Source organism: Bos mutus, chromosome 26 (genome assembly GCF_027580195.1).
Source record: "Bos mutus isolate GX-2022 chromosome 26, NWIPB_WYAK_1.1, whole genome shotgun sequence".
In the NCBI taxonomy this organism is placed as follows: Eukaryota; Metazoa; Chordata; class Mammalia; order Artiodactyla; family Bovidae; genus Bos; species Bos mutus.
The window spans coordinates 35718202-35740802 of NC_091642.1; the positions used below are offsets into that span (position 1 = coordinate 35718202).

Genomic DNA, 22601 nt, shown 5'->3' on the forward strand with positions numbered 1-22601 from the left:
CCTGATAAGTTGTTCACTACATATATTAGTGAAAATCAGTAAGTCACAAAACATTAAGGTTAGGAGGAAGCTTACTTGTTAATATTTATACACATGGGCAGAGAAATAAAGCCTGCAAAATATCTACACCAAAAGTAACTATCTTGAAGACATAGAAAGATGGATAATTTTTTAAAAATTGTTCTTCTGTACTTGATCATATTTCTATAACTGTTAGGAACTGAATGGTGTCCAAAATTTGTGTGTTGAAGCTCTAACTCCCAGTACCTCAGAAGGTGACTGTGTCTGGAGATAGGGTTTAAAGAGGTGATGTTGGGTCATGAGGGTGGGGCCTAATCCAATATGACCAACTGTCCTTATAAGAAGAGGGTATTGGAAGGCAGACACGGAGAGACACCAGATGCTGTGTACAGCGATCAAGGGATAGCCCTGTGATGACACAGCGAGAAGGCGACCCTCTGCAAGCCAAGGAGAGAGGCCTCAGTAGAAAGCAGACTTGCTGAAACCTTGATCGTGGGCCTCTAGCCTCCAAAGCTGACAAGATAGACCCCTGTTATGTAAGGCACCCGGTCTGTGGTATTTTGTTACACAGCCCGAACTAACAGTCAGTGTTACGACATAACACAGTGAGTATGACCATGTGCTACTCACACAATGGAGAAAAGAAATAGGAAAAAAAAGCTAAAGAGTAGGAGGTGGAGCTCAGAGGCTGGCAGAATGTGGTTGCACGAAGAAGCATGTTCTGGGAACTTGATACTCAGAAGAGATCAGCAGGGGCAGCGTCCCCAGAGCTTGTTAGAAAGGCATAATCTCAAGCCCCAGGCCCACTGTATCAGGATCTGGATTTTATTACCAAGAGCCCAGGTGACTTGATTGCATATCAATTTTGAGAAGCAGTGCACAGACATTCTGGACAGGTGTGACAAGCTGACGTTTCCCCAAGGGCCACGGCAAAGCCAACAGACAGCAAGACAACAGCTCTAACCTTTGCTCAGGATTCTCCACCTTTCCTGCTCTGCACCCAAACCCACCCTTGGCTTCCCACAATGGCCTCCCACCAGGCCTCGACTCCAACCTCAGCCCACTGATGCCACCAGCACCACCCAACCCTCCCTGCTCTTGGTTTCCTCTCTTTACAACAGTTTCAGCTTTAAACATACCAGGGGTGCAGTGGGAGCTATTGGGGAGGGATATATGGGAATAAGAACACAAGGACCACTGCTCCTGAAACAGGCAGAGGCCACATTTTATAAGAGATGTTGTTAATAACCTTGGATTTTAGAATAACGTAAAAGAAAAATGTCTTTTGAGGTACGCTCAGTGTTCAAATTTGCATTATCTTCTTCTGCCTCTTATTTTACCTTTTTAATATGAAAATTTGAAACATACACAAAAGTAGAGAGAGGCGTGTAATGGACTCCAGGCACCCATCACTCAGCTACAATGACCACGAACTTTTGACAGTGATTCTACCTCGCTTTAGAGCCTTGAGGGAGATGATTCTCTGAGCAGTGACCACCGAGCTGTTGTTCTCCACGACAGCAAAACGAAGAAATACGAGATCTTCGAAGTGAACCCGGAAAAGAAACTGTTCATTCCACATGGGATTCAGAGTATTGCGGTGGATGGGCTTCGTGCGGAAGTGGCAGCTGTCCAGGGCCATGCCCAGGACATCGACTTCGATACATGGGCTCCCCGTGCTGTTACTCGGGCACACGTTCTGCCCAGAGACAATCTGAGGGGAAGAAAGGATCAAAGTCACTGGGGTTGCAAAAGAAACAGATGTCAACACTGAGCCTCACTGCTTCCCTCTGCAAAGAAAGACAAAGAAACTTCTGGAATGGACTAAGTAAATGATTAATAAGGCTGCTAAAAAAAAAAAAAGAGAGAGAGACTGGAATCATGGGGAAATGCATGACTGGACTCATGGGAAAGTCAATTTTGTCAACAGCATTCACCTAACTATAACCTTTCAACTGTCAATATACTGAAACATCTTCAAAAAGCCACACAATTAAGATGAAATTGTTTGTCAAGAAGTTGAGAAAAAAAGACCTTAAATGTGAAGCCACAAATGTGTTACTAACATTGTCTTCAAAGTGTTTTAGGTGTATCTTTTATAACTCCAAAATGTTTTTCTTAAATAGTTAAGTTCTAGGTCAAGTCACAAGGAATGCTGTTAGAAATTCATAGCCTTCTATCAACATGAAGCTATACTCAAGTCTAGCAGAAATGGTCACACAGAAAAGGAGCTACTGCTCTCCTGTTTTAGGGAAAGGGGAAATGCAGTTTGGTGGTAGGATAATCTGTGAGTGGGGGTTTCCCAGGGGTGTGAGGTGTGAGCAGACACTGCTCGGCATTCCTCCTTAGGAGGGAAACAGACGATATCTAAAGATGGACGAAAAGATAACTTCATCGCTCCCTGTCTTTTCTAGCACCAATTCAGTTTTTTGGTTTTTTCCTCAGCTAAGAGGGAGTGGGAGAAGCTAGAAATAAAATTGAGTAATGAGCTACTCTGATATTAAGGGCAGTCTGTGGAGTTCTGACAATTAGTTAATTAGACAATAAAAGGAATAAGGAAAGAGCAGGAATGACTGTAAGGAGGGAAGATGTTTAATTGATTTGTATGTTGATGCCTGTTTTACTTTTTATAAGAGCCTATTAGAGTTTAAGATTAGAGGTCCTTGCGCTAACAAGGACCTCAGCTTTTATGGGGGGCACTGAGAGTTATGATTCTGAGGGCCCTGGAAGACAGAATTACCATCTCAGTATAGAGGTGGAAGCAGGGGAGGGGGGTCAGCACTCTACCTTCTGGGCTCTGGCAAGTATAGTACCTGGTGACTGTGATTCTAAACCTCAGCTGCTGCCTTCTGAGAAGTAAAGAAATTCTTTGGGAACTAAATCTGCACCAACAAAATTGTGACACGAGAGTTTTGCCCTGCCTTGAAGTCAAAAGCAGTTCATATTCAGTAGGGCTTAAACACCTTCTTATATTCTCTTGGGCCCACAGGGGCCAGACTTACAGTTAAAGAATAGATGGCAGGCTCCATGCTGTCCAGGTCTCTTTCCAAGGGGGAGAACTTCTGATACATGGAACAGTTCTTGTCCCACAGAACTGGAGGTTTCAGAACATAACCGCAGCCACCATTGGCCTCAAACATGGCGGCATTTAAATGTAAAGAGAGATCTGTAAAATAGCATCACTTGTTATTTGGTCGCTTAAGTGTCATCTTACAAACAGACTTTACCGATTTTCTCTAAACTTAAACAGGAAGAAGAGAGAACTATCCATTCACTCCATAGACTGAGTGCCTACTATGTGTCAGCTCATGTTGGGCACCAGAGATACAGTGGGGACCAAGACACAAGATACCCACAGTCTTTGTGGAGCTCACTGTCTATGGGCTATGCCTCATTTCCTGCTCCAACCCAGGAGCCGTTCAGAAAAACTCCTGCCACTTACAACTCCTTTTGCAAATTAAAATCTGCAACATCCTTTCAAAAACTAATCTTTGAAATACTTCATTTTATACTGAATTTTAGAAAGGCATAATGGCATTTTCTTATCCCCAAACACCAAACCATGCAGACAATCATACGACTAATTCTTGCCTTTTCAAACATTAAGATAAAATCTTAAGAATCCAAGAAAGACCAGAAAAAGAGCCAAAGAAACATATCTTTTCCTTGAAATCTCAATTTCAACTCATAAATTACAGTATTTCTACCTCTATTTTTAAATTGTAGTTAAGTATGAAAAAACAATTATTATCACATGTGATTCACATTATGTCCACAATCCCCTCAATAATACACTCTGGGAACCCTCACAACAGCTTCCAGTCTTCTGTGGCCAGATTTTATTTGGCAGAGTTGTCTGATGAATGGTTGGATCCCTGCAAGGTTTGGGGCTCGTACACACCCAAATGCTCACATCTGATGGCACAAGTTTGCAGAAAAGCTGCATTCCAAGTGAGCAAGAGGTTTATGAGATACACCTGACAAATGCCCCCTCTGACAGATTCCTTCCATGTGCAGAATGAACTCTGCTACCTGGACCAACATCAAGGAAAAGTGTGGCAAGTAAGCCTGCAGAGTAATGAGAAGTTGGCCTCTCTCCTTGTCTTGTGAGTAAAAAAATTTCCCCATAAGTGGGGTTGGCTGGGATCATTTGCAGGCATTTCTGGGGTCAGATGTCTTACACACACATCAAAGCTCCTTGAGCCTCTGTCTCCCTTATCAATAAAATTAGTGCACAGGATGCTACCAGCCCCAATGTGCCTGATTCACTGGGGACAATTGTCTTGCCTGCAACAGGAGAAAACTCTCTTCCCAGCCTATCCTGTGACAGAGGAGCACAGATGTGGGTAAGGATGGGTCACATGATCAAGCCCCATGCTAAGAACTTGTGTGTGCTACTGCCCCCCAGTAACCCATGAGGTAGACTCTTTTCATATTTCTCATTTTTATAGATGAAGAAACTGAGGCATGAAAAGGGAAAACGTCCAAGGCATCTAGCTAGTAAGAAGTGAATGATAAGGTTTGAACCCAGGCAGCCTGACTCACAGTTCCCTAATCTTAAGAACTGGGCCATATAATGTGCATCTCACTTGGGTGTCCTAAAAATAAGAGAGATCATGTGCAAAAATCCCTACCCCAGCCTTTGGCACATAGAAGGTGCTCAATAAACAATAGATATTGAATTATGATTACACTGTCCACACTCATTCAGGTTTGAAGTCTGATTTCATTGGCACTGTGTCTATCTTTGTAGCTCTGCAAAACTTCAAAGCACTTTTTCCTGACTAAAATCTCATTTGGTGATTTGGTATGTAAAACAGATCCACGTGGAGCTGCTCAGTTAGAATAAAGATGGGGCTTAAATCTAGCCCTCCTACTGCCCCCTAGGGTGGTCCCCAAACTTCAACTAGGGCTATAGTTTTAAAACCTCTGCTTTAACCAAGAATGAACGCGCACTGATGTATGTAACTCCATCAACCCTCTTAGTCAATGCATGGGATGGCACATTAAGCATATCCTTTACCCCTGTGTCCTTCTAGTCATTAAAAACCCTGTGTGAAGTTGACACATTCTCATAACCATTACGCTATATTTGGGGGATGGAAAAGTCATCACAAAGTGTGTGACGATCATTCAGGAAAGCACAATAAATATTAACAGAAGTTTTTCTTTTGACTTGGGGCTGCATTTCTACATACTTGTAGGTCCTGGGATATGAGGGAAGAATCATCCTGATGCAAATGGAAAGAACTTTGAGGGGCTGTTGCCTATAATAACCAGGGTCTGCATATCAGTTTCAGGTCAGTTTCCAAACTTAAGAGTTGGTTTTTTTGAGTGTAGACCTGGGATACTCCTGGTTTCAGATCACTACAGACCTTCTTGGAGTTGATGGAGCCATTAGAAATCTTGGGAAGAAGTGACCCTAAGTCCATGGACATGCCTTTGGGGCACCAGGGTCCCCTGAAATTCAGGAAGCTTTAGGTAAACGACCCGTGGAACATATTTGGATTATTACAAGGGGTCTGGGGAAGGGGTTATTTGTTACTTGGTTGGGATATTTCCTGGAAAATCAAGCATTCCCTAACCCAGGAATTTTTTTTTTTCCAAAAATTAAAAAATAGTGATTCCAATGTTGACTCTTATCTGTCTTTTTGGACTTGAAATTCACCTGGCAATACCTAGAAGGGATCTGGACCAAAAATCAAGAATGATAGGTTCTGCTGAGGCTCATAAAGACAGTGTTAGCTCAGCACAACATGCATTTATTGAGCACCTACTGTGTGCAAGGGATTGAACTAGGCTCTACCCCCAGTGTGCAAGAATGAAGACCATTTTTACAGATGAACTGAAACTGCGTATAGTGTGAGCTTCGTCCAGCGTGGAAGAGGCTTCATCATTACCGGCTGCACTGAATCAAGAGAGGATCTATGGCAGCACTCCCTCCTGGGTTGGAAGATGACAGAGAGAAACTTGAGGATCAATCACATGACACAGCCACCTGCATCCCCTGAGTAAGACAGCTGGAACACGCACCCCAGCTTGATTAGGGAAAGAGGCTGAGCCTCCAGGGATGAGCGGAGGCCAAACTGCAGCCTCCGTGCATGCTTCCAGACCACAAGGAGGCCTGAGGAGGGCCCCGTTCCCGTGTCCCCTTCGGCTGTGGCCCCCTCTGCCATCAGTGGAGCCAGTGTGTCTGCACCAGCCTCAGCACTTCAGGAGGAAGGACACGTCCCAAACCAAGTGCATTGCCATTTCCTTGAGAAAACCGTTTAGCTAGTTATTTCAGTTCACTTAAAATATTTCTGTATCATCTCAACCAAGGGCGCCAGTGGACACAAGGCTACAGACAGGGCCAGAGATATAAACCCACAAGCCGCTTGGGACAGACTGAAAAGAAATTTTTACAGCCTTGAAAATATTTCACTATTATTTCCACTTGCAAGTCCAAATCGTACTGTTTTCATAACTTATCAAAAATACTTAATGAGAGCTAATGTTTGTGGAATGCTGTCTGCACTCCAGGCACTATGCTAAGTATGGTATTTCACCTGCATTATCTTATTCAATTTCAACTGAAAGGAGCAAATATAACAAGGGCAAGAAAATATGACTGAGGTCTCTAACCAGGGTTGGCCACAAATGGGCTCTGGTGGCGCCAGTGCCAGGTGGCTGGCTGATCCCAGAGCTAGAGCTGTGGTCTGACCTTGACTGCAGACAGGGTTACGCCATGGTGGATGGGTCAGCACGGCTGGTTAGGATCTGATTCACTGCACGTGAGAGGAAGGCGCAGGCTGCTTGACTGTCCAAAGGGAAGAATCTGATTTTTGCAAGAGCTTCGAGGAAACATTCCTCATCTGCTCTTTCTTCATCTGCTGTAGCTCCCCACCTCCCCCAACATCTAAGTGGAACCAGAGCGCTTAATCCTCTAAGCTCTGAGAGTCCTTGAATTTTTAAGTCATTCTGTGATCCTGAGTAACTTAATTGCTCTTTGTCTTGGTTTGCTTATCTGAGAAATAGGGATTATAAAGGTTCCTACTTCTTAGGGTTGTTTCAGAGATTAAATGAGATAACAAGGGTCAAGAATGAGCACAGGCTGCTGCTGTTCAGTCTCTCCCTTTGCGACCTCATGGACTGTAGTCCACCAGGTGCCTTGGTCTAGGCAAGAATACTGGAGTGGGTTGCCATTCCCTTCTCCAGGGTATCTTCCCGACGCAGGGGTCAAACCTGGGTCTCCCACATTGCAGGCAGGTTCTTTACCACCTGAGCTACCAAGAAGCCCAGTGGACAGGGAGCAGCATGCAGTTAAAGGTGGCTTGTACTCTGGAGTTTTCAGCCTCACCCGTTATCCCCAGTGAGCATCTCATGGACAGAGAAGTACAAACACTGCTTTCTCTGTCCATATAATTCACAGATTGTTTCCTTTGCATTAGCTGCTCGCTGAGCACTGACCATTCATCTCCATTTCAATCTCAAAGGGATGAGAAGAGTTAAAATGGTATTAACTTGCAAAGTGTTTGCAAAGACCCTACTTTTTAACTGCAAGAAGAAGAAATGAGCAAGACAGTTGCTGCTGCTGCTAAGTTGCTTCAGTCGTGTCCGACTCTGTGCGACCCCAGAGACAGCAGCCCACCAGGCTCCGCCATCCCTGGGATTCTCCAGGCAAGAACACTGGAGTGGGTTGCCGTTTCCTTCTCCAATGCATGAAAGTGAAAGGTGAAAGTACAGTCGCTCAGTCGTGTCCGACTCTTAGCGACCCCATGGACTGCAGTCTACCAGGGTCCTCCGTCCATGGGATTTTCCAGGCAAGAGTACTGGAGTGGGTGGCCACTGCCTTTTCCAAGACAGTTACTAAAGAGTGTTAAGAAATCTCTACCCCAACAGGTCTTTAAAAACAAATTGGACACAGCTCTATCGATAGCAGTCCTATTTTTAAAAAGTGCTTTAACAACCTGGATGTCCATCTGCAGATGGGTGGATAAGGAAGTTGTGATACATATACACAATGGAATATTATTTAATGTTAATTAAAAAGGAATCCATTTGAGTCAGTTCTAATGAGGTGGATGATTCTGGAGCCTATTATATAGAGTGAAGTAAGTCAGAAAGAGAAAGACAAATACTGCATATTAATGCATATATATGGAATTTAGAAAGATGGTACCGATTGTCCTACCTGCAGGGCATCAAAGGAGACACAGACGTAAAGATCAGACTTTTGGACTCAGTGGGAGAAGGAGAGGGAATGCTCTGAGAGAATAGCATTGGAACATGTACTTTACCATATATAAAACAGATGACCAGTGCAAGTTTGATGCATGAAGCAGGGCACCCTGGAGGGATGGGGTGGGGAGGGAGGTGGGAAGGGAATTCAGGATTGTGGGGACACATGTATACCTGTGGCCGATTTATGCTGATTCACGGCAAAAACCATCACAGTATTGTAATTATCCTCCAATTAAGGCAGAGGCTTTTGCATGAAGCTTTCCTAGTGGCTCAGATGGTAAAAGCGTCTGCTTACAATTGAGAGACCCAGGTTCCATCCCTGGCTCGGGAAGATCCCCTGGAGAAGGAAATGGCAACCCACGCCAGTATTCTTGCCTGGAAAATCCCATGGACGGAGGAGCCTGGTAGGCTATAGTCCATGGGGTCACAAAGAGTCGGACGTGACTGAACGACTTCACTTTCTTTCTTTGTTTCCAACTAAAAAAATAAATTAACATTAACAAATAATAATAATAATAAAAATAAATTAAAAGTGCTTTAAAAATGGAGCAGGAACAAGAGACTATTCAGGGTTCCCTGAGGGTTTTTTTTTTTTCCCTATCACCTTAACTCTGAAAAGTCAAGAGTAAAATTTAGTGTCTAATTCTCTTCTCTTTTCTGTCTTCTGTATTTTTACCCTCACATAGGCCCTAGTTGGGACCCTTTCCCCCTTGAAAACATGTTTTTTGTCGAGATGTAAGATGCAAAGGAGCAAGGGGAGAGGCACTCCTCGGGGAGAAGCAAGCCCATTACCATCTGTCTGGTAGTTGAGCGCCACGAGCTGTATCCCATGGAGCCAGAACAGGAGGGGGTTGGGGTTGGAAGAGTCGATGCGGGTGGCAGCCGGGTACGTCCGCAGCAGCTGGCAGGCGGTGTGCTGGATGAGTTTCTGAGAATACCTGCGACACAGACGTTTGGCGGCATTTTCATTCAGTGAGGAGATATGGTAGCATTTGGGAGTTCTAATGATAGCGCTGAGGGACGTGGTTGGGTTGACGGAGAAAGCAGAGTCCTCCCAGGCCTGTCGCATTCCTTCACAGGAACCTAAACCCCCCCAGAGATCAGCCTCAGATTAGTGCCGAACACTTGAGATACTTCAGAAAGAGAAACCTGAACAACATCGCAGGCCACACCCACAGCACGTGACACACCGGCGCGCGCCTCGAGTGTTACCTGGGAGTTAGTCCACCGCCTCGAGACTAAACGACAGCTGTTAAGGGTGTGCCTTTCTACCCGCTAGGTAGAATGCTACCCATTCACGAGTCAATAAATAATAAAGCCAGCTAGATCTTCCCCTCAGAAGGGATAGCTATAGAGTTTGAAAATAAGTGTAGCACCAATTTAAACTAAAAGCCCTAAAGTTCTTTGCCTCAGTACCTCATCTGTCCTGTGGATATATTTGCACAGATATAAAACAATATATATACAAGGTATTCACTCCAGCGGTATTTTCTTTACAGTACACACACACACACACACACACACACACACACACAGCAACAAAAATCCAGGAAGCAACTCAGAAGTTCTACCAGTGAGAAATGGTTAAATAAATGACAATATATCCACACAATAGAATACCATAGGGACATAAAAGAGGATAAGGTAGATTATATGCACAGAAAGCTATGCAGAAAGCTATGGTGCGTATAAAAGTTATACATGTTCAGTTATATCCCATTTGGATTATCTTAAAAAGAATCTTATTTTTCTTGAACTAAACACCATAAACTTAATAGCAGTTTCCTCTGGGGAGTAGAACTGGGACGTTGCGAGTGGAAAGCAACTTTAATAATACTCTATAGTTTGAGTTTTTTAACTATGAGAATTTATGATTTTGACAATAAAAAGTAATTAAACATAAACTGGATATATCTTCTGGAATTATAATGGGGAAGACTGCAGTTCCAAGAACCATGAGAAGGTTCCAAGGTGGCTCCAATTTTTACTTTTGAGGCAAACACTCTTAGAACATCTTCAGTGAAAGACTATTTTTTAGGAAGTTAAGAGAATAATTTTGTAATTAAAAAAATATTTACACCACACTTATGAATAATCATGAATATAAAAAAAGAAGATTAAAAATTTCCAGGGAAGTGCTTAGTGAAATCTCAGAATCCTCCAGCATGCAAAATCAGGCAAAGATATTGTCAGAAGGTGACTTTACTTTTTCCAGATGTTTTGTTAAATGGTGCTGTCTCCCCGGGGCTCATTCTGCCCGGATTGTTGCCAAAAATGGACTTCCTGCTTTTCCTTTCTTTTCCTCTGCTAGAGCCAGATGCATTTAGAGTTGACAGGCCTGTTCCCATAAAATGAAAATAAATAAGCCAAAAACTACAAGCAAGGGAACTCAACATTTTCCATCCCTGCTAATGTTTATTTTGAAGTCCTACTACTCCCTTCTAACTCAGTACAGAAGATTTCTAGCATTTTTAGCACGATTAATAATAGCATTGCAAGTAACGACAGTGAAGTTTTTATCTCTGTAGGCAAATGGGACAAGACCTGCAGGATTATTACAAGATGACCACAAAATCACACCCATACCTATTTGGTTATGCAACAGAAAGATTTTGAAAAACTGCAAGAAAAAAAATCTTTTAGAGTCTAAAAGATTAGACTCCAGAACCTAATTAGTTTAGGTTAATTAGCACAGTTTAGAGAGATGAAAGGATGGCCAAAGGCCTGAGCTGTCATATAATCGTGTGCTAAGTCACTTCAGTCCTGTTCTACTCTCTGCAACCCCATGGACTTTAGCCTGCCAGGAACAAGAATCCCTGTCCATGGGATTCTTCAGGCAAAAATACTGGAGTGGGTTGTCATATCCTCCTCCAGGGGATCTTCCCAACCCAGGGATAGAACCCACAGTCCCTAAAGTCTCCTGCCCATTCGCAGGCAGGTTCTTTACCACTAGTACCACCTGGGAAGCTCATATCGTAACTGCCCAGGATAATTCCTGCCCACAGGAACCTTGACTTAACATCTACCTTCTTGGTTCCTCAAGCTGCCTTATCTGCAAAATGGGTGCAGTGATAGGAACTCTTTCATGGGGTTAATCTGAGGATTAAATGGGAAACAGATTATGCTGATAACTATATTTCAGGGCTTCTCTTCCTCACTCCTGGTCCAGCCACTCTTTGGATCCTTCCTGTCTGGCCAGTGCTAGGGCACAGCAGGAACTTCACAGGTATCTGCTGAATGAGGAAACAAATTCACGCCAAGCAAACCTGGCTCCTGGGCAGGATGTAAAGGCAACAGTGAAACCAGAGTTGCCTTCAAACTGGTCCCGCTCTCTACAATTGCACCATTAGCAAGTAATTCCTTTACCTGAAGCAGCATTCAGGAAGGCCACTTTAAGATGAAAATAAACCTTCGAAGAATATCATGTGAGAAGACAGGATTAAGTAGTGCTTAATAAGAGTGTGGCCTTCCCAGGTGGCTAGGTGGTAAAAGATTCTGTCTGCCAATGCAGGAGACCCAGGAGAAGCAGGTTCGATACCTGGATTGGGAAGATCCCCTGGAGGAGGAAATGGCAAACCACTCCAATATTCCTGCCTGGAAAATCCCATGGACAGGGGAGTCTGGTGGGCTACAGTCCATAGGGCTGCAAAAAGTCAGACACAACTGAGCTCAATGAGAGTGTAGACTCTGGAATTTAAGCCCTGTTCCCTGTGGAGCGACCTCACACAAATTACTTAACCTCTCTCACCACTTATTCCTCATCTCTAAGAGAGTCCTGGTTAGGATTACATGAGATAATGTATATCTGCATACTTAGTAGGGTGTCTTGTTCAGAGAAAATGTTCAGTGCATAGTAGCTATGGGGCTTCTACATGTTTTCTTTCCTCTAGAGTATCTGAAACTGCAAAGATGCACAAACTTGAACTAGTGAATTCTTATGCTTTATCTTAAAACTTTTTTGTGAATTTTGCCCTCTACACAATGATGTAACAATGGGTTTTCTCCCGAGTAAAACCGATGAAGGGTTGGAATGAGGGGCTGCATTCATTCTGGGGTTTTTGCACACACCCTGGCACATGCTGACATCCCCCAAGGGTACATGGCCCCCCTCTGAGGAGCCTGGGTGTTCTCTGGGGTGGTGTGAGCAAGCAAGAAAACAAAGGCTGAGTGATCAAGAAAAGGGAAGGAATCTGGAGAGACCCAGAGAAGTTATCGAAAGAGCAACAAAGACCCTTAATCTGCCCAGTTGGTCCGTTCACCAGTGACAACGACAACAACCATTTCCAGAGAGCCAATTATTTTCCAGATAGCGTGCTATTCACACTGTGTACCTTATTGCTAATTTATACAACCACCTTGCAAGTTAGAACTATTTATACAACAACCTTGCAAGTTATGCCTCTTTCACCAGTAGGGAACCCAAAGTGCAGAGAAGTTATACAACTGTCCCAGCCAAGGTCACTGAGGAGCGGAGCCCTGCAGTGAGGCAGGTCCCTGATCTGGGGAAGGACGCACCCATGGTTTTCACAGTGCCTCCCTGCTCTGAAGAACTTTTTGCATGGTGGCTCCTTGGGAAGGGACTTGGGATGGTGAAAGGTGAGACGCATTGAAACTGATGATGTAGCAAAATTAAATCAACAGTAGAGCAAAATGAACACTTTTAAAAATTATTATATTCATATAAATTTTTAAGTTGTGTCTCAAGGAAATGGACACTGTAGGGTATTTTCCTCCTGAATTATCCAAACAAATCATAATGACAATAAATATTTAGAAGCTATTATGAAAATGATTCTGGCAATGCAATTTAGTCATTATGAGAAAGGAAATAAATTTGGGGAAAAAATGTGAGAAACTTCAACTACTAAAAAAAAGGTTAAAAAAAGGGGGGATTAGAATATAGTATACTTATAAAGGATGTGTGCTATTTAAACACTTTTAAAAAACAGCACACTTGGAATTTTAAAAACAAGTCAAACAACCCCATGCTTTGCCTGTGCCTCAAGTCAGAAACTGTACCAAATGACCTTTGACCCTTCCACAATCCTCTATCAGCAGAGAAATGTAATCTCTCATGGTGACTTCAAATATCTCTGGGAACTTGTACTCTTTGTTTACTCAGCTCTTGAGAGGAAAAGACAAAGCCAGAGGAACATTTTGGGTGCAGTGGCAGCTGAATTTATAAAGAACAAGAGATGCAGTGAGTATGATTCTTGGATGGAGTGGTCTTCACATCTGTTCCTGTGATGAGGGACATGCAGGCCATGAGGCTCATTGACCGTGAAAGAATTTTATCCCATGATAAGAACAATTTCACTAACTGCAGATACGGTCATACGGTACTCAGGAGCTAGAAAATCAGGATCTGTGAAACTAACCCTACATGGCCAGGTTCTTTTGTTTCTTTGAGATCTGTTGTTGCTGTTGTTTAGTCTCTAATTCGTGTCCAACTCTTTGCGACCCCATGAATATGTAGCCCGCCAGGCTCCTCTGTCCATGGGATTTCCCAGGCAAGATTACTGGAGTGGGTTGCCACTGTTGGCTACTTATTCACTCTTATCCTCCTCAACAGAATTTGCTAGCAGATAGGCAGTAGCGGCTGCCAAAAGTTTAAAAACAGTTTACGAAAGAAAATCTAAAATTGAGAAAGTCCTATGATTTTTTTCCTCCTCTGGTGTGTGAAGAAACCACTGGTTATCTAATTTTTTAATAGCCTAAGACCTCTGTCCCATTTGCAAGGCAGAGTATGAGAACTGGGGCTTAAGATAAAGCCTCTGGAAGCAGGATCTGCATCCAGACCACCTTTAAAAAAATAAGGGTTGGGGTTTTAACTTCCCTCTCTAGGTCAAGTTCATCCAAGCTGCTTACTAACTTTTAGATGGGTGCCCCAGTGCCAGCTGCTTTCCTGTCCTCAGAAATCTTGTACAAGGGAATCTTTCTTCTTAATAAGAGGAGATGAATTTTTCTGACTTCCAGATATTTATGGATTTCCTGTTTGCCCTCTGCCTCCTGCTGCTCCATTTGGATGAGCTCACTATGCCCTAACAAGATATGAGGGTAGCTCTAGGGTTAAGAGCTGGACTTTGGAGGCAGACAAGCTTCAGAATCAGAATTCTATCCTTTATTAACTGAAATGCACATTTTTGGGGGCAATGGTTTATCAGCTTAAGTTTACTTGTACTTCTAAAGATGACCAGTGGGGGAAAGCTCCACTGAAACTTTGTCCTTGATCTTTGCAGTTTGGATGGAGACTCACTACCTAGCTCAGGGATGGGCACATGACATAAGCCCCAGACCAGGGGTCCCCAATCCCCGGGACATAGACTAGCAGTGGTTAGTAACTTGTTAGGAACAGGGCCCCATAGCAGGAGGTGAGTGGCAGGTGAGTGAGTGAGCAAAGCTTCATCCATATTTACAGCCCTTTCCCATTCCAACTCCTATCAGGTCAGCAGTGGTATAATAAATGTAATGCTCTTGAATCATCATGAAGCCTTCCTCTCTGCCCTCCTCTCCCACCCCTTCCCCCCTGTCGTCTATGGAAAAACTGTCTTCCAGGAAACCAGCTCCTGTTGCCAAAAAAGATTAGGGACCACTGCCCTAGACTGTCGGAGCACTGCATGTCCTTGATCACGGTGACTGGTTCAGGGACGGGCAAAGATCCAATGAAAAACAACGAAACTGCTGCTGAAAGTTCTGAAAGAGACTCCTACTGAAGCTGAATCTAGAAGAATGCGGTGCTGGCCTGCTGCGGCTGCCTTGCCACCGTGAAGGAAAAAGGGCCAACACAGTGGGGACCCAGTGAGAGTCAACGGGGTGACCCTATGGGGAGAGAGGAAGGCCCTGGATCAAGATGTATCTGAAACTTGTTTATCTCTTCAGTTTTCAACACACAAGTCAATACATTTCTTCTTTGCTTATGCCAATTTCTGCCACTTTCAAAGAAAAGAGTCTTAACTGATACGCTCTGAAACCTTAGGCCAATTATTTCATCTCTCTCAGATTGTTTTACGTAAAAATAGGGATAAATCTGCCTACTCACAGAATTATTATGAAGTCATTTAAGATGATGTATGTAAAATATTTAATACAAATCCTGGTACTTAAAATTAAGTGCTTAATAAATTTTAGCTATTAGTTGTTATGAATATTATGATTAACTATTATGAAGAGAAATGATATGGTCTGAAAAATGATAATATTATGGTATTATCCACATCAGCACCAAAGCAAACAATAATAATAATAATAAACATTTAGAAGGTACTGTAACAGTGATTTCTGCAACACAGTTTAGTTATTTTGAGACCATTCGCAACACCTGATTAAATAGCATATTTGTTGTATCTTTTGGTATCTTTAAATGCTATAAATGATACTGTCTACTCTTACCTGGGAATTTTACTGCTTGGCAATAGATGACAAGGTCAGAAAGCTCTGGTGCAATCTGTCTGCTTTCCTTTTTATTCTGAGGAAGATAAAATTCTTCTCCCAATTCCATGTCATAAACCTATCAAGGGAACAATGATACTGGTTTACAGGGAAGCTACCGATCAGATCACTTACCTCTGAATCCCCAAAGCTCTTTGTTCCTCTCTTTTGTCATCAGTGTGTTTCCCTTACTCTATCTTATCCACGTACACATTCTAACACCTTCCCTAGAGAAAAGGTTTCTGAGAGCAATGGCTGAGTCTAACATTCTTCATCTTCCCCGAGGGCATAGTTCAGGGTCTTAAATGTAGAACATTCAATGCATATTTGTTGAACAAATGGATGATGGAGTATGTATCTTCTGTGGCTCAAATTTTTGGCATATTTTGTTATTTTGTTTTCCAACAATGTCACTGCAACTATCGATTTGCTCAGAGTCTAGCACTGTGAGGCACTTGAGGACTGGGTCCAGGTATCTCATTTAGTTTTTCATTCTTAGTGTCCTCCCTGTGCTAACACTTCCCAATCAGCCCTGTTCATCTTCTTGGTCATCCCAAACAACTTTAAAACTTCTGGCAATTCACTAAAGATACCAGGTTGTCCTCCTGCTCTGAATGCCCTGTTTTCATCTGCTTCTCAACTTCATCTGCCAGATGATCTGATAACAATGTGTAATCACTGCTCTTTGTAATCATTTCCAAGCACGGTTGACATGTTTATTTCCATTGCTAAGTCACCTCCTGTGCTACCTTAGTGCCTACCACACGCTACACCTCTAGTAGGTACTGGCTGGGTGAATAAATGACTAATTTTCTATAAATGACAGAAGTGGGCCCATATCACCACTGTCTGGGCTTTGGCATTCAAGGGAAAGTGAGGGGCGAGGTAAAGGGAAGGGATAGGGAGGGAGTGAAATCCTACCTGAAACTGACAAGAATACCATGTCCAAATGCAATCAAACAGAAACCATGCACTCACCTTCCCTTTGTTGCAAGCAGAGTTATCTGCTTTCTTTATCCTCTTGGGGATTTCTTCATTATACTCAAACTGAAGTTTGTCATTACATGATTTATTTTCAGCTCTGTCTTCTAGAATGTTGTCTGAAAATGAGTTGGCAGGCTTTAGTGAATAAGAACTGAATGCCGCACTTAAGGTTGTGTCTATACATCACTCCAAGAATATCCAAGTACTTGTGCTTATCTGTAAGACTGAGGTGCTGACTACATGTTACCAAAATAATGGCTTAAATTTTGTTAAATGATATATTCATTTTTGATTGAATGGACTAACTTACCAGTAGTTTTGGTACCATATAGACATAATCTAAATGAGAAAACTCATTTTCATACAGACAATTAGAACTGTGCACAGATTATGGAAGATACCCTGTCAAGAAGCTCTCAGCACACAAGTTTGGGAAAGGTTGAGTGGTTGAATCACTTCTTGATGGTACAGACATGATTTAATCACTCTCACTTAAAAATGAAGCTATTAGTTTCTTTTACCTCTAGAAATGTCAAAACCAGAGGGGAAAAAGGCATTGTTATTTGCCATGCAGTTTTCACAAATATATTTAATTGGGAAGTAAAGTTTTCATAATTGTCTATCAATTTATGAAGGGAGAATCTTAAGGTGAGGAATCAAGATAGATTTAAACATTTCCAAAATATGAAAGATAATCTTATACTTTGCTCTTGCTTTGGAATTTCTATTCAAAATGACTTTAAAGGTTTTAGGAAAATAAACATGATTATGTTCTTTTAAAACGACACACAAGAAAGCTCATTTCTCACCCACAATTTACTATCTCATCAGACCACAAATGCTTAGACCAAAATATCCTTATACCAAATCAGGGCCATGCAGGCTGCCGAGAAATAAATGAGATCAATCAGTTAATGACATTTTTATTCTTATAAGTGTCACATGCGAATCGGACCTAAACAACAGGCAACAGAATGCTGACATTCATGCAGTTAAAATGCCAGGTTCAAATGGCTTTACCTTCCTGACTGTTAGGAGCGGGAGAAGCAGTAAGGACATCTGCTACAGAAAAACAGAATCAGAAAGAGGATAACAGTAAGAAAATTAAGGCAAAAAGCCAGATAAATTAAATTAAGGTATGAAGTAAAGCTTAAATAACAACAGCTTAAATTACAAGAAAAATGAAATAAGAGCTCTTCCGCTGATTTCATAATTTGACTATTAAGGGATGCAAAGCCTAGCAATAAAAGAAGTGCAAACATTGTTAACATTAATCATGCTGCCACATTCACACTACATATTTTCAGTTACTGATGGTCCTAACAGTCTGCAAAACACTTCATGTCGAATGGATAGAAATTGATTAATGTGTTAGAATCATGCAATCATTAGACTCCATATATATGAAGTCACAGAATGTCTATATAAAGTTGTAAATTCAAATCTATAGTGCATGTTCAACGCTAGTTAAGATGTACAGCAAGGTTGGGGAAAAATTAATTGATGTTGCTTTAATAAAATTTAATTGAATAAATATTCATTAACAACTTACTGGCCAAAAGGCAGAGTAGTACTTCCTGAAATAAATGAGCCTCATTTGCAACTTCCTTTAGATTTTCTGTAAGTAATTTTCAGATAGTTCCCAGGAACTATCACAGCTTTATAGCCAAAAAAAGGCTTTAGAGAAATTTGCTCATTTTATATATGTGAAAACTGAGGACTAGAGCTGTCACAGAGATAAACTAGGGCTACCTAGGTGAGTTTTCAGCCTGACTTGCTTTCAATGGATTCAGAAAAGTGAAAGTGAAGGTGTTAGCCACTCAGTTGTGTCTGACTCTTTGTGACACTATAGACTATAGCCCAGCAGGCTCCTAAGTCCATGGAATTCTCCAGGCAAGAATACTGGAGTGGGTTACCATTCTCTTCTCCAGGGGATCTTCCCACAGCTTTTGAGGAATAGGATATAAGAAATGATCTTGACTCCTTCTTGTTATCACCCTCTTTCAGTCTCCCAATTTAGAGAATATGCCCCTTGTGTTAACTGACAGGGTTTCAGGTCAGTTTTTAGCTGATGGTATGAAGCAGTCAGGGCTTCCCAGGTAGCTCAGCTGGTAAAGAATCTGCCTGCAATGCAGGAGACCCCAGTTCAACTCCTGGGTCAGGAAGTTCCCCAGGAGAAGGGAAAGGCTACCCACTCCAGTATTCTCGGGCTTCACTGGTGGTTCAGACGGTAAAGAATCCACCCAAAGACCTCGGTTCGATCCCTGGGTTGGGAAGATCCCCTGGAGGAGGGCATGGTAACCCACTCTAGTATTCTTGCCTGGAGAATCACCATGGACAGAGGAGCCTGGTTGGCTACAGTTCTTGGGATCAGAAAGAGCCCGACACGACTGAGTGAGCACATGAAGCAATCAACTACTACTAAGGACAATTATTAAATGGACAGAGACTAGAATTATATTTGGGGGCAGAAACAGATTAGACTGTAGCTGCTGACCATGATGGAGGCTAATGAAACATGACTAGACAATCATGCTGCATGAGAAGCGGATATTTGGAGGAGGCTTGGCTGTCGTTTTTTAAGATTTTTTTGATGTAGGGCATTTTCAAAGTCTTTAGTAAATTTGATACAGCACTGCCTCCGTTCCATGTCTTGGCTTTTTGGCCTCGACGCATGTGGGATCCCAGCTTCCTGACCAGGGATGGAACCTGCATGCCCTGCAATGAAGACAAAGTTCCAGCTACTGGACTTCCATGGACGTCCCTTGGCTGCAGTCTTAATGCAAGTGGTAAATGGTTGCTGGTCTGGGTATATCTACACATTAACAACACAATGAGAAGTAATATAGTCTACATTTAAATGTTTAAGTAAACAGGAACTTTGGCATTTTTTTTCATGACTCCATATTTGTCTTTCAGATGTTGCCAAAATTAAAACAATCCATCATTAGCAGTAGTACCTGAGGAAGCATTTTATAATCTCTAGCAGAGACATGAATTTAGCGCAGATGAAATACACCTGAAACCTAACTCTCTTGTAAGAAGCCCCCTTCACCTGTAAAACAGGGGTGGGTAATGTCATTCCTGTGACTTTTTTGTAGCGCACCAGTAGTCCTCACCCGCGTTGTTTTATCTTTTTGGTGGGGCCAGAAAGAAATGTCTGGTTGGCTAAGTAATGTGAGAACCAGGGTAGGGGGGCGGGTGCAGAAGGGGAATGATGTTTCATTTTTTTCCCTGCTCTTAAAGCAAGAGTGAAAGCAATGGACAGAAGCATGGGAACTCGATGCTACCCCCTGCAGGTGATTCAGGAGATAGAAAAGATTTAACCACAGTCTACGAAAATCCTATGGACGGAGGAGCCTGATAGACTACAGTCTACGGGGTCGAAAAGAGTTGGACACAACTGAACGACTTCACTTTCTTTCTAAGAATGTGGTCTCTCTGCTGTAATTCTACCTCCTTCTCTAGAAACCAATTTAGGAACAACTCCTGTGCTGCTTTCCACATCCTCTTCTTTCCTTTCGTAATGGCTCTGGTGGCTGACAAGAATCTGTTTCCTTGCTTGGTCCTCCTTGCTAAGTGACAGGATTCCAGAAACTCTTAGGTAATATTACAACAATCTGTATTGTTTGTCTATGGAGTGCCAGACTTATTTTGGGGGAAAAAAAAAAAAGACACCAAAAAACCCAGTAGAAAAACCATCCAAGTGTGCTTCCCTGAGTACAGCATTGTGTTGGCTCTCTTACCATCAGAGAGGGATTCATAATCATAATCATATTCATCCTCTTCATCTTCTTCTTCCTCATTATTAGCAGGTGGGGAGCTGGCATTGCTACCATTATAAGCCTGAGCTTGCATGGATGCTAGCTGATGAGCCTGTAAGATATCAATAATTAAAGACTGCAGATACCCAGCTACTAAACTTTCATTAATGGTTTTCAAAAGGACTACCCAATGCTTACATAGTCATAAAGGTGGCTTAACCTATTTTGATTATCTGGGGGGAAAAAAAAAACCCAAACTCTACATTCACTTAAAATACAACATCAATACTTAGGCAAATGTTAACATCTTTGCAGGAGGAATCCAGGAACTTTTAGAAAACTATCACAAGGAATTGGAATCCAGGAACTTTTAGAAAACTATCACAAGGAATTGGAATCCAGGTCCCCTAGGACTACTTTCCTGCTTCCCAGGAGAAACCTGGGTGCTTCAGAGAACCATCAATCCTGAATGATGAGGAAGTAAGTTAGCACACCCATTTTGAAAAAGAAAATCTCTGCTAAAAATCTGCTCCCCGCTTCTTAAGATACTATCTAAAGGTCTTTGACATTGAGAGAAATGTTAGAATTCCTATGGATGGGAAAAAAGAATAGTTGATTTAAATAAAATTCCTTGAACAATATAAAGTTTTTTCAACAAAGTTTTATCAACGTTTCAAAAAAGTTTTTATCTGAACCATCAGTCAGATTAACAAAATAGGCTTAGAAGCTTCTGGAAACTTGATGTGTTAGCACACAGGAAGGTCATGTGCCTCTACATTTGAGTAGAATTACTGTGAGGGAATAATGCAGGATATAAGAATAAATATAAATCTGGGAGCCTAGCATAAGGAAATAGTCCAAAGTACAGACAAAGTTATTTGCGTGAATTAAAAACAGGAAACAGTCTAAAAGTTCAACAATAGAGGAACTAAAAGTGAAAGAGGAGAGTGAAAAAGTTGGCTTAAAGCTCAACACTCAGAAAATGAAGATCATGGCATCCGGTCCCATCACTTCATGGGAAATGGATGGGGAAACAGAGGAAACAGTGTCAGACTTTATTTTTTGGGCTCCAAAATCACTGTGGATGGTGACCGCAGCCATGAAATTAAAAGATGCTTACTCCTTGGAAGGAAAGTTATGACCAACCTAGATAGCATATTCAAAAGCAGAGACATTACATTGCCAACAAAGGCCCGTCTAGTCAAGGCTATGGTTTTCCTGTGGTCATGTGTGGATGTGAGAGTTGGGCTGTGAAGAAGGCTGAGTGCCGAAGAATTGATGCTTTTGAACTGTGGTGTTGGAGAAGACTCTTGGGAGTCCCTTGGACTGCAAGGAGATCCAACCAATCCATTCTGAAGGAGATCAGCCCTGGGATTTCTTTGGAAGGAATGATGCTAAAGCTGAAACTCCAGTACTTTGGCCACCTCATGCGAAGAGTTGACTCATTGGAAAAGACTCTGATGCTGGGAGGGATTGGGGGCAGGAGGAGAAGGGGATGACAGAGGATGAGATAGCTGGATGGCATCACTGACTCGATGGACGTGAGTCTGAGTGAACTCTGTGAGTTGGTGATGGACAGGGAGGCCTGGCGTGCTGTGATTCACGGGATCTCGAAGAGTTGGACACGACTGAGCGACTGAACTGAACTGACTGAATACCTTTATGTCTCTATATAATGATTATAATTATATAAAATGTCATGCATAAAAGGCTAGATTTTAAATGTTAATACAGCAGGCACAGATCCCTTGGGCAGTCTGGTGAGATAAGATCCCTTCTCAGAATATTTTAAATGCATAGAATAAAATATATAAGATTACAAAGGAAAAAAGGAATGTTGACTATAGTTATGAAATGTTAAAAAGACAAATCAGTGCTATAGGAATATATGCTTCTTTATTAACACAGTGAAAAATATATAATGGTAGGTCATGTAATGCTTGTGAAATAGTGATGAGCATAAATAATTCTTGGAGATAATGGCAGCAACTCTGATTTAACATGGAAAACCTGTGATTTCTATTGCTGACAAAGACATACTTTGTCAAGTTTATTCTAGTGTGTTTCTTATATTTATAATCAGAGGAAAGGCTAAATTTTAGCTACAGGTTAGTGAAAATTAAGATGTAATTTTTGTTTTTTTCAGGAATTCTCTGGAGGCCCAAGTGATTAGGACTCTGT

The 22601-nt window shown here is 42.0% G+C and overlaps 1 protein-coding gene across 2 annotated transcripts in view; it reads right to left on the bottom strand.

Annotated features, from left to right (window-relative positions):
* PLCE1 (phospholipase C epsilon 1) overlaps positions 1-22601 on the bottom strand; it is a 372454-nt gene that overhangs the window by 25426 nt on the left and 324427 nt on the right. The window contains exons 20-26 of one of the 2 annotated variants that reach the window (XM_070363814.1): positions 20403-20532; positions 16651-16772; positions 15634-15751; positions 10451-10582; positions 9037-9327; positions 3024-3187; positions 1474-1735 (exon numbers count right to left, since the gene is read on the bottom strand). In XM_070363814.1, the coding sequence (XP_070219915.1) occupies positions 1474-1735; positions 3024-3187; positions 9037-9327; positions 10451-10582; positions 15634-15751; positions 16651-16772; positions 20403-20532 (1219 nt within the window). The remainder of the gene's footprint in view (positions 1-1473; positions 1736-3023; positions 3188-9036; positions 9328-10450; positions 10583-15633; positions 15752-16650; positions 16773-20402; positions 20533-22601) is intronic. The other variant, XM_070363815.1, reaches the window with a different exon arrangement.